The sequence below is a fragment of the Triticum aestivum genome, chromosome 5A (assembly GCF_018294505.1).
Source record: "Triticum aestivum cultivar Chinese Spring chromosome 5A, IWGSC CS RefSeq v2.1, whole genome shotgun sequence".
NCBI lineage: Eukaryota > Viridiplantae > Streptophyta > Magnoliopsida > Poales > Poaceae > Triticum > Triticum aestivum.
Window position 1 is genome coordinate 462,140,412 of NC_057806.1, and position 12,844 is coordinate 462,153,255.

At 44.2% G+C, this 12,844-nt stretch overlaps 1 protein-coding gene across 1 annotated transcript; it reads right to left on the reverse strand.

Moving 5' to 3' along the window:
* Nucleotides 1–1,184: 1,184 nt before the first annotated feature.
* On the reverse strand, nucleotides 1,185–11,497 carry LOC123104035 (purine permease 3). Its single transcript, XM_044525756.1, has 2 exons — nucleotides 10,491–11,497; nucleotides 1,185–1,687 (listed from the first exon to the last, which is right to left on the reverse strand). The coding sequence occupies exons 1-2, from the start codon at nucleotides 11,292–11,294 to the stop codon at nucleotides 1,355–1,357; spliced, it is 1,137 nt and encodes a 378-aa protein (XP_044381691.1). The 5' UTR covers nucleotides 11,295–11,497; the 3' UTR covers nucleotides 1,185–1,354.
* Nucleotides 11,498–12,844: the final 1,347 nt, after the last annotated feature.

Below are 12,844 nucleotides of genomic sequence, written 5' to 3' on the forward strand. Positions count from 1 at the left end.
TTCAAATACACATTGAATATTTTTTAGAACAGAAGGTTAACATTTTGAATACATGACAAGTATTTGTTAAGTAATTTTTAAAATTTTAGTGTAATGTTAAACATTTCAAATACACTATGATAAATTTTTAAATACATGTTTAAAATGCATGATGAATTTTTTTAGTTATTTAATACACGATGAATATTTTTAAAACATATGATGAATATGTTTCTAAACAGTACTATAAGAAAGATACATAAACATTCTTTTTGAAAACTTGATGAACCCTTTGACAAAATAAATGAAGATTAGTTTTTTATACGTGCAATTTTTTCTAAGATGTGTACTTTTATTATTTTATTTTTAAAATTATTATAAATAATTTATTAAGATAAACTGATTATGTAAAAATGTGGCCATGCATATCTAAAAATATCCATATATTTCACCTTAGTAAACAGAGAAAAAGAGTAAAAAACAAAAGATGAAATAAGCAAGAAATACAAAACAAAAACGATAATACAAGAGAAACTGCACTACTAGGGCCGACCAATGAGAGCCGCATGTGAGCGATAGGATTGGGCGATTACTATAAGACTACCCATAGTGAAAGTAACGTTACACATATGTAGACAAAGTAGACAATGTAACAAATAATTAATGAGGAAAGTGAGGCATATAGTAACATAATATGTTACTCACACTATAAGTAATATTACACATATTAAGACAAGATAAGCCTACAACCTAATAAATAAAATATTGACACCACACATATGTTATTTCTCATTATAGAGGTAGTAACATAGACTAGTAATATACTCTTCACTATAGCTAGTCTCTTTTTTGAAAAGTTCACTATAGCTAGTCTAAGTGGTACATATATCACCACCTTTCTTTGCCGCAAAGGCTATGCTTTGCCCCACGGCTCAATAGCGGAGCAAGCCGGACGTTTTCTTTTTTGTCATAGCGGATGTTTCTCTACCGATTTCTTCTTCTTGCGCTACCGGTTTTAGTGTTGTTTCTTTGGTTCTTTTTATTTATTTCCATTTCTAATTCTTTTTCCTATTTTATTTTCTAAGTTTTCTTTTTTCTACTATTCCCTTGTGTATTTCTTCTTCACTTTTTTATTTTTTATTTTACCTTTTCCTGTTTTTTCTTAAACGTTTACACAGTAACAATTTTTAAATGCAATATGAACATGTTCTAATACACGATGAATGATTTCTGAAATACATGAGGAACATTCTTTAGGAAAAGTTTGAAACTTTACAATACACGTTTTGACTTTTCAAAGTTGAAGGGTAAAAGTGACCTCGTGAGCACAAAGTCCTTACTGGAAAGTACAAACAATACCACAATAGAAATTGATCTATGGGCCCAAGTGCTCCTTATCCGTCGACATGTTGGACTGCTGCTTATTGGTCCGAATCTCGCCATAAAAGTAGGAGATGAAACCCCAGATAGAAATCGCGAGGGCGACACCTTTGGTGCCATTGAATAGCTCATGGAAGAAAAGGATGGCAAACACCTCGGTGACCGAGATGAGCAATGTCATGATGACACCCGCGAGCAGCGCCGAGCCGTAGAAGATGGCACCAATCGTGCCGATGAAGTAGCACTGGAAAGCCGTGGCTGAACTAACTAGCATAAAGTAGTAGCCTGCCTCGCCGAGGTCGAACCTCCGTGCTTCATCTGGAATTTCCTGCACTCTTTCAAAGGAAATCCTTAATTTCTTTCGGTTATTGGTGTTCCTCTTAAAATCAAAATTTCAATTCCTTGAACAAGAAAATGTATAGAAAACACCAATTGCATATGGCACTTTGATGGTGAGTGAAGTTAAGCTCACAAACATAAAATTAGGTAGCTCAATGTTTTTTATTATTCTAAATCATAGTTAATGTTTTTAACCAATGGATCAAGACACTACCCCCCCCCCCCCCACGCGTGTGATTACACCAAACTTACCCCACACCATTAAGCCTTGCCGCCACCCTTGCATCCATCATTGCCGCTGCTCCACATTGTTTCCGCCTCCACCTTAATGCTCTGGTGCGGCCACATGTTGAGTTCATGCATGTTTTCAAATAAAAACTAATACATTGTCTAGAAAATGGATTAAAATTTGACATTTGCTCCATAAGCTTACTCCAAGTTCTTTTTGCAAAATATAACATTTTTTATGAGCTCACTTTTCTCCACCTCTCATGTAGGGGTGAAACTGGATCAAATTTGGACGGATAATGCCTATACCATGTCTTATTCCATATTTATTTTCGGATCAGGGAACGGGACAGATGCAAATTTCATTACCAGGTTATGCGGATTCAAACACGGTATGGTAACGGGACGACCTTAGATCAGAAACGGTCAACTACCACATGCATATATGGAGAATATATAAATCAAATAAACAATGGGCAAGTATTTCTACTTATACACTTTTTAAAAAAGCATACGTCTTGTCTCATAGGCGAATATAACATTCACCTATTGCTAGTTAATACTTAAAACTCCATCGATAAATCAGATATCTATATTTAATAGATCGTATTATCCAACTAGGAAAAATGGATTATCCTATGGCGTACTATTTTGTAATACTATATCCTATCCCGCATCATATCAGTCGGACTCGGACTCGGGCCAGATGTTCGGACATAAAAAATCTATTACCATATCCTATGAAAGCTAATTAATTTGGAAACAATTTTGATCGAGAATTATCCTAACCACTTTCACCTTGAGTCATGTGCAAGCCGATTTTGTATGCAAAACATCACTTTCTAGAAGTAGCGCGGCTACAACCCTGCGAGCCTAGGTGAGTGCCTCTTGTTCTAATGGTAAATGTTCATTGATGCATAGAGAAGTGGTAGTAGAATACAAGTACGAATTTCTTTGGGGAACTCTAATCGGGATGGCCGTGCCTAAATCTTGTTGATTTTCGATGATTGGGCTAGCTCCATCACTAATTTTAGGAAAAGAATATGAGACCAGGTCTTACGGGCTAGCATGTGAGACCCACTCTGATGGATGACACGTGGTATTTACAAATCACAAAGCATCTACCCCATCCCACTTGAAATCAAAGAGGAAGAGATTAGATGCTTTATGATTTGTGAATGTCACGTGTCATCCATCAGGATGGATCTCACCTGCTAGCCCGTGAGACCTGGTCTCATATAATTTTTCCACTACTTTCAACCTTTCTACTGGCATGCAAAATGGATAGGGAAACACTTCCTATCTATAGTCTCATAGGAAGCAGTCGTTGGACTGCTCTTGCACCCTTGATTCATGTTTGATCTCAGGACCCAGATAACCTCCCTCCCCATGTTGCTAACCTCCTTTTCTCCATGCAACCAAATCCCGGTAATCCCTCATCTCTTTCCTGTATCCCTATTCCCTAATTAACCGCACCCCATTCCTTTCGATCGCGCCTGACGCCTCCTCGCGGCCGAGCTTGGCATCCACCACATCACTTCTGTTTTCTCTGTCGGTGTCACTCATATTTCTCTACCAGCGTCGTCATGCTTGATCCCCTGGGCCGCCCTTTTTGATGCGCCCCAATCCGTTGTGCTAGTGCGACATTGCTGACCTAATTAACCATGATTCCCAACAGTAGAGGCCACATTTTCAGGTCCCATCGTGCATTGGCCCTTCTTCGCAGCATCGATAATACACACAAAACTGTAAGAAATCATCCCTCTCATGCTCTCCTTTGCCCTGGCATCTATTTCATCCATTTTCTTGGCAAGTACTCAATTGAATCTGTAAAATACAAACAATTGTACCAGCAGATTGCATTTTATTAATACCATTTTCTGTTGATATCATGTGATTTCCCACCATGCCGTATGTATAAGCTCACAAAGTTACCAATTAATTCCAGTGAAATTGGTATATTGATCACCTAAACATGCACATACATGTTGGCGACTAATTTTGCAAATTTATATGCTCCCATTTATGGTGCCATGTTGATATAGCACTAATTTCTTGGTTCGAAACACCCATGTTTTTTATGTGTACTACATAGCTTCTTTGGTCTATATAGTTTGCAACCATAGAAAGTTGTTCTCATTGTTAGTAGTACCAGGGCGGAGAGAATGCAATTGCAACTATCCTCTTGAGCCTGCTCAGTTTAGAGTATAATTAACCTGACAAAATCACCAATTAATTCACATGAAATTTGTTTTGTAGAACGTATAATGGTGCACCCACATATTGGTGGAAAGATTTGGTCATCTATAATTTTAAAAATTCTATGCTTCCACAAGATATAAGTTGTGTTGAAATTGCATTAACTATATGCTTCCAAAAAAGTGCATGCTTCTTACCCCTTTCAAAAAGTTAAGGTTGCAGCATACTTCCACTGCTTCTTATATTTGTCTCGATAGTGAATACATAATTTTGCTTCAACCACCACCGACTATGCTTCCTCGCAAGCCACCGAGATAGATGTTATTTCAAGAGCATTGGAATAGACCGTAGTATTAAATGAAGGTTGCAACATGCTTCCAGCGTTCCACTGCTTCTTATATTATTTTCGGGCGTACACAAATTTCTTTGACCACCATCGACCACACTCCATTATTTATCACTTCCTTCTTGTGTTAGTCATGTTTGCTTCTACCACTAAAAGTATGTGCTTCCTTTATTTCTCATATACATGTTGCACACAGAACCATGTTATCATCTGTGTCAGCTTTTTGGTAGGACTGCTTCATCGTTTCTCACATATGTTTCCATGATTTTCTACTCATCCATGTTGCTTGTACACGTACAATGTTATGACTACGCCAATTTTTCAGTAATGTGCAATATGTGAGGGAGGAATGCTACCATACTTTGTGCTTGATGTATTTTTTACCAGCATTAACACATATGTTTTGTGTTCATATATCAGTGATATACATTTTTGTTTCTCACATATGTTACTAGGCCGTGAACTTTTGATTCAACCAATGTTAGAGTATTCTTCAACTGCCATTAAAGTTCCTTCTCTGGTAAATTGTACCGACATTTTGCTTCCTTTAGAGATTTTATGTTTTGACCTACGTTTGTGTGTGCTTCATTGCTTGTCTCTTCTCATGGGTGCTTTCATTGTACAGACATTTTGATACACTCATTTCGAGCCGTGCTTGTTCATTTCCCACACAATCTGGATGATTTTATAGTGAAGTTGAGTCCAGTGAGGGTGGTGTTTTTCTAGCGGTAGTGACGATGGTACTAAAATGTTGCACTCGTTGCTGGCTACCTTATCGACGAAAGGCTGGACAAGAGTACTTTTTTTGTAATAGTAATTTTGTTGTTCTAAATAGAGTTGTAAATTATTGTTCATATAGTTTGAAATTTGTTTCGATGGTTCATGCTTCTCTTTGTGCTCCCACGTGATTTTTGTGTGCAAAGCACATATTTGTGTCACCGCAGAAGTTGTTTCCTCACGCCAATTTTTCTTCGAAGGCACTTAAACCATGATAACGTAGGATAGAAATATTATTTTTGTTGCTCACAAAAAATGTATCATCACGTGAGTTACTTGCTTCGATCACACAATAATAATGATGATTTCATCCACTAAACAGAATGTTTCTGTCAACTGAGCCTAGCTCAAGTGGTTAGATTCTTTGTGGTGGAATAAACCCATTAGGGTTCAAGTCCTAGACTTGGCATCGGTGCTCGCATTTTTCTGGATTTATTTCATGTTTTTCGGCGATCTTTGTTCAGTAGGAGGAGACGTTCTTGTCGACTACGAAGATGCCTATGATGACTTTGTTAACTTCAAGATGATATGTTGTCTCAATCTCTCGAAGGTGCTCATAAAGATAGGGTGTGCGTGCATTCGTAGAGGTGTGCATGTGTGCATATGAATGAGTCTCTGCATGTATTAAAAAAAGGAATGTTTCCTTTGGACGGAAAACATATTACCATCACACGAGGAAGCAGTCAATTAACGCTACAGTCCAGCAAATCAGGCGCGAGGATTTTTACCGGTAGATCGGACGATGCACGTGTTCTTGATCAAACAGCCACTGACTGGTCTGATGGGAAGTAAAAAACCAGCCCTAGTGCTTCCCAAAAGGATATGATGAAAAAGACGGCATTTTTCATTGTTTTGACCTTCTCAGCAAATCTTAGCATAAAATAAATTCCATCAAAAACTATTTCACGATCTGACCTTTTTGATAACGTCACAAACCGTGGCGTTTCTTTTTTATTTAGAAACACCAAACTAGCTCGCGTTACTCCTCTTTGTAAATAATTGGCAAATCTGAGTAAACTAGTGAAACGCTACTAGTATTGGCGTTTGGCACTTGGGCAGCAACGCCATGGGGCTTGGCGTTTCCAACAACGCCTTACGCTGTGGCGTTTCTGTCCTGCCACGCAGTGTCTCGATCAGGCCAGCAACGCAAGCTAGGTTCTTGTTTATGTATAGTGCAGCAACGCCCCGATCTATGGCGTTTCTGAAGTGGGTCAAATTTTAAAATTAGTTTTTGAAAGAGTTCATTTTGTGCTAAGATTTACTTAGATGGTCAGATCAGTGAAAAAGGCCGAAAAAGACGCACAAACGGGGCATGCAGTGTGTGAGTGTACTAAGCAAGTTGGCAGGTAGCATGCATATTGAATGTTTCTAATTAATTAATCTGTGTGAAGTTCGCGAGTTTATGAGTGTTTTGTTTTCTTCTTTTGTTGAGCACGCCTTGAGTGGTGCTTGAGCAATTGAACCCGCAATCCTAAAGTTACGAGTCTTATAAGCTACCAAACTGCACTATATCTTAAACTAAAGGGAGGTAACTAGTGGATAAAAGAGGATTGGATACGCCTATATACCATATTTATATAAATAGAATAGTCTTTTATACAAAATGGTAAAGAGGGATCCTGTATGATTATCAATTTCAGAAATCCATACAAATACGAAAGTGTATTTTCTTCTTACCAACTAGATCTTCTTACACCCAGTAATGTATAGATATCTTCTATGGATTTCTTCCTAGGTATCACATGTGCGTAAGTGTGTTAGAGGTGTTTACATGTGGACCAACCGTACACAATGCCACTGGCAATGGTACGATAGGTGAGAATATGAACTGACCTAAGCAAGACTCTATAGAGGCGATTGTCCAAAAAAAAAGGACTCTTTAGAGGGGAAGTAAATGAAAACAAAGAGGGCTTTTTGGGGCCCCAGTAAATGAAGGAGTTGTTGCAGGTTATCAACTGGTTTGAGTTTTACCACGAACATTGCCTTGTAAATAAAAACTAACCACTATTTTTCGAAAAAAAAATATATTTTTAAAGGCAGCCTGCACAAATAAACACAAAGTTCTTTCTATTTCTCATCCATGTTCTCCTCGTTTTTTATTTTGCATTGCTAGGGCCATTTTAGCATTGCTAGGGCATCTACTGGACTAGGCAAATTTGGCCCTTCAAATGTCCGCGGCAAGTCCGGTCAGTGTCCGGGCATGCCCATTTTAAGTCTCTATTTGTCCATGCAAACACTCATTCTCCCCATTTTTTTGCTTATATGTTCGGTCACATGCGTATGATTAATGAGGATGAAGAGGGTAGAAAAAATGAATGAAGAAAGAGAAAATATGATTTAGGATGGGCCAAATCATGCATGGCACACTTCCCGACACACCCGAGCCTATATCCTCCCCATATATTGGCTGAGTATGAGTGTTTGCGGACTGCCCAGACATAAGACAAAGTGTGCGGGGAAGGGGGGAAAGTTTGGTTAGGTCATATTTTTCCTTCTTCTCTCCTGTCCAAATAATGACAGGGCTGCCCGCCTCAACGTCGGGAGAATTTGGAGGGACCGGCCATAGATGCTATCAATTGCTCGGATCCCCTTGAATATCTGGTCGGTCAGATAGTCCGGACCACATGTGTGTCCAGGACGTCCACACTCACGGTGATAGGGGATTTGCCTGGTGGAGAGAACAGAAGAAAATGCATTCCATCGCTGCAAGTTGTCGCTGGCCAGCTAATAGACATAAATGGAAATGAACTCCTCCTGGTCAACATGTGGGTCGGATGCAATTATTGGTGTGTGGTATTGTAACCACTCTGCATTTCTGAAATCAGATATACATGATTGCTCGTGTATACCCTCTGTTTCTTTTTAGTCCACATATAAAATTTGTCTTAATTCAAATTTCTTAAAGTTTGACCAATATTATATGAAAAAATACCAACATCCATGATATCAAATCAATATCATTAGATGCATCATGACATTAATGTTCATATTGTATATCTATCGGATTGTAGATGTTGATATTTTTTAATATAAAATATAAATTTAGTCAAATTTTATGAAGTTTGATATAAGACAAATCTTATATTCGGAGTAAAAAGAAACGGAGGAAATACATACTGCGCACATCTCAGAGGAGCGCGAGGTACATACGTATACCATCCCCGCTTGGCACCATGACCTATTGGGCATTTTTGGCTAGTTAGTAGCCTATTTTCGAACATGTTACCATGTGGTAAACTTGGTACCCATACAATGGCAACATCATAAATTATTGGGTGGAACTTATGTTTCAGCAAACTTTTTTGCACTCTTTTATTACCACATAACTAATTAACATTCTAGGCACCAGCCCTTTTGTAACAAGTTACCACGTGGTAACTTTGATACCGATAAACTAGTCATAAATCATTATTTTTTTGAGTCGGGGTCATATGTTATTAATCTTTTTTTTACATATGCTATTAATCGGACTGATATTCGGATTCTCATCTGAACGAATCGAACACGTCTTAGTGTCCCCATCCGTTAATGCATGTCGTTTTAGAAGTGAGCACAATAGTCTCGACATTCATAAATAGATGTCGTTTTAGAAATAAGCACAATCTTCAACATGCATTACAATATATAAACGATATCTTCTTAACAAATCTAATATTATCTTCATCTATCCAGAAAATCCAATCATAATATTTCCTATGGTTGCCTATTTCTCAAAGCAAAGTGGGACAATCATTTCTAAGTCAACACTAAGAACATAACCACCCAATCATACCATCGAGATTCGCATAAGTATAAAAGCACGATGAGTTATATTGATCGGACGTTTATGCTGATAAATAAATATTTGTGAGTCCACTGTGATGTAGCCATTGTGAGTCAAATTGATGAAGTTTGATAACGCATGCACAGTATAGGAGTAGGCTTTGTACCAACAATCGTCAAACACAGCTGCCGAGTCTTATATTTACAAGTATACGTGTTCCTTTTTGAAATGTGTTTGGGCATATCCAACGCACAGACTTTGAAACCGCATGCAACCGTCCGGACCGTGTGTGTTTTGCCATTCAATGCGGTCGGGGGGGGGGGGGGGGGGGGGGGGGCAGACCACTGCCACACCCACTTCTGACTGCCTTGACTGTTCTCCCACGCCCGTGCCCTTAACCATCCGAAGTGATCAACGTAGGCCAACCAGGAGTACGGCCTTCGCCCCCTTGACGAGCACCGGCGCGCAGAGGAGCAACTCAGCATCGGCCCGGCCATCGCGCCAGACGTGGATGTGGCCAAGCAGGAGGCGTTGCTCGAATCCTATTGCTCCGCTCGCGACATCCGCCGCAACTACTGGCGGAGCTAGAGCGACGCCTTCAAGGAGATCGACGAGGCGACAGATGAAGTCTATAGCAAGAGCGAGAACGAGGACGACGTCGCAAGCTCCGTCATGCCCGTACCCTGCCGCCACGACCACGAAGCCGGCACGTTCGCGGGTGCCGCCCACAACGAGGAAGAGTAGAGCATGGGAGGTCACCGGTGCTCGGTTCCCAGGAAGGCCACCGCTCATTGACTCCCGCTCAAGTCAAGCTTACCGGGCTCAAATCGTTGGCCGATTAGCTGCTTGCAGGCTGCACAAGCGCAACTTCAGTTCTCGGGGCTCATGTCCTCCCGGACATGGGGAACGGGCGTCAACAGTCATTTAGACTAGGTTTAGAGCACTTTTAAGTCCAAGTATGTCCAAATGTAATGAGTTTGTTTCGGTTTAGATGAAAACATCCAGTTTTATGGAAAAATTATCCAAGTATGAATGACTATCATCCGATTTGTTTAAATATGCATCAAATTTGTTTAACTTCGTTAAATTTCTTCCGAAATATGACCAGAGATATTCAAATAGTTTTGGGCCGCCGGCTCTCGCGTCAGTGTCTGTGGATTGGTCCTCCCAATTCACATACGGATGCGGTGTCTGATTTAGGGGTTGCGGTTGGAGATGGCATTAGGACTCCATCAACGATGCATGCATGGGTGGAGCGTACTCCCTGCGCATAGCACTGTTTGATCGCGAGGTGCTCGTGCCGCGCGGTCCATGCGGGCCTATCGTTTTCATAAGATCTTACTATGTCAGCGATGCAAGCGCGTAATAATACTACTGCCAGCCCTGACAACAGTGTGGTTGCGATCTTAATTAACGGTAGCAACACCGGACCAGCAATAGTGCAGTTGTACGAAAGAGACTCGCATTTGACAAACTTACGTGGAATTCGCGGTTCACGAGCATGCCGACGGCGCTGAAGGCCGTGGCCGTGATCCCGATGACCATCTGGATCTCCAAGACGAGCGTGTACGTGACCGGCGCGCCGGCGCGAGCCGCGTGCTGCGCCTGGCTGAGCTCCATGAGGGGCAGCACGAGGCCGTACATCGCCGCGGACCCGAGCGTCATGGCGAACCCGGCGTAGTACTGCGCCCGGGACACCCCCGCGGGGCGGTCCCCTCCGCCGTTCAGCCCCAGCATGGCTGCGCCCACGACGAGCAGCACCACCGCGTTCACGGAGAAGGCGGTGAACCGATGGCGCATCACCACCAGCGCGAACACGGCCGTGAAGGCCAGCTGCGTGGAGACGAGGATGGAGGAGGTGGACACCGGGAGATAAGCCAGCCCGTACGCGTAGAGGAAGTCGATGACCCCGATCACGAGGCCGATGGCGACGGTGGCCGCCAGGAGGCGGCCCGACATGAGGGAGAGCGGAGCGGCCTCCGTGGCGCTCTCCTCGCGCTGGCGGCGGCGGCGGGAGAAGAAGGAGACGCAGAGCGGCGGGAGAAGGAGCGGCCACGCGGCGGTCTGGAGGAGGCAGGTGAGCCACTTGCGCGAGCCGCCGTGGAGGAAGTAGGCGCGAAACAGGAGCGGGCCAGACACCGTGCCGACGGCCATGAGGAGGAAGTTGACGACGACGACGGGGTTGCGGTAGAGTGGTTTAGCGCTGGCGCCGGCCCGCTGCTCCGAACCGCCGCCATTGTATGCTTGCTGCTGCGGGCTCAGCGGTGTCGCTTCTATCTCCATGAGATGAGACGGCCGGCCGAGTGATTGTTTGCTGTGGCCAAAAGCACGCACACGAACAAACCTTTTCCTCACTCGGCTCAACTGCCCATATACGTGCCTTATGCATAGGGTCTTATAGGGATCTGGTGATTACGGGTACGATGCCCGAGAATTCGTTCCTGAGCGCGAGCTCAGGTGGTCCAGATATGTGAGTGTTTCAATCCTCTCGAGAGTAGTCTTCTGTATTGCAGTGTAATCTAATTGGTCCCGCGCTCTAATCATAGAAGGTAATGCTAAACTCATCCCGGTGCCGAGCTGGAGGTGATGGACCCGAAATTTCCTGGGCCGACCTGGACTAAGAGCGTCTCCACTCGTCCTCCAACGGGCTCCCCAGAACCCTTTTTTACCGAAAAGAATTCTACGAGACTAGGTCTCACGTGAGACCCATCCTGATATATGACAAGTGGCATTCACAAATCTTAAAGCATCCTCACCCCTCACTTAAAATCAGGGGAGAGAGAGATTAGATACTTTGTGATTTGTGAATGCCACATGTCATCCATCAGGACGGGTCTCACCTGCTAATCGGGAGACCTGGTCTCATATAATTTTTTTCCCTTTTTTACCACCGACGTCTAAAAATCAGTTCAGTCGCGTCCTCAGTAGTCTAAATTTCGCCGGTTAAAGTCAAAATTGACGCCGGCGGACTCAGGCCGAACCCGGCAAGCTGGGAGCGCCCGGGGGCGCCGGGGGAAGCATTTTTTGCGCGAAAGCCCCGCGGGTCCGCCGAGTCAGCGACCAGTCACATCTCGTCTTCCTAATCGCCTCGTTTCCTGCGGGGAATCAATGCCAAGGCCGCCGCCGGTCAGCCTTTCATTGATTCCCCACGGGCGGCGCAGTGAAGGCCCGACGACGCGTCGTCCCCCTCCTGCCATGCGTACACACACGTTTGCCGCCCCCCGGCGGCTATAAAAAGCCACCACCCTCCTCGCCGGTGGTCACACTCACCTTCACCCGCAGTTCCTCTCTCCTCGCCACCCCCCATCCCGTCTCCCCCCCCCCCCAAGACCAGCCACCGAGTCATCCTCCCGATTGGCGAGCGGTTCCCCGGCGACGGTGCAGCGGCCAACGGCTTCGGCCGCCGCACCCTGCGTGAGTGGGAGGCGCACCTCCTCCACCAGGCCAACTACCCGGCGCCGCCTGACATGCGCGCGCCGGGGCGGTGGAGGCTCAGCACCGGAGGCGTCCCAGTCCCCCTGCAGCCCGACGCCAAGCATCCCGCCTACTTCCATGATGAGATCGAGCGCGTCCGGGCCTCCTTGCCGGAGGAGGTGCGCGGCAGCCCGAAGTATGCCGTCGACAACCACGTCAGCTATGCGGCGTACTTCCAACGCCGTCACAAGGAGCAGCTCGCCTCCACCAACAACGCGCCAGTGAGGGGGCGCCACAACGCCGCCGGCCGCCGCCTGTGGTGGGGCATCCCCGGGGGGACGCTACACTTCGTCCTCGAGCACCTCGAGGGTGGCAACCAACCACCGCTCCAGTACCCGGCGGCCCCGGCGCCTGTGAGG

Bases quoted from the DNA above. Each gene is read 5' to 3' on its own strand.
- LOC123104035 (XM_044525756.1), bottom strand. From the start codon at position 11,294: ATGGAGATAGAAGCGACACCGCTGAGCCCGCAGCAGCAAGCATACAAT. The intron at 1,688-10,490 runs GTAAGTTTGTCA...GAAAGAGTGCAG, and splicing joins TCGTGAACCGCGAATTCCAC to GAAATTCCAGATGAAGCACG.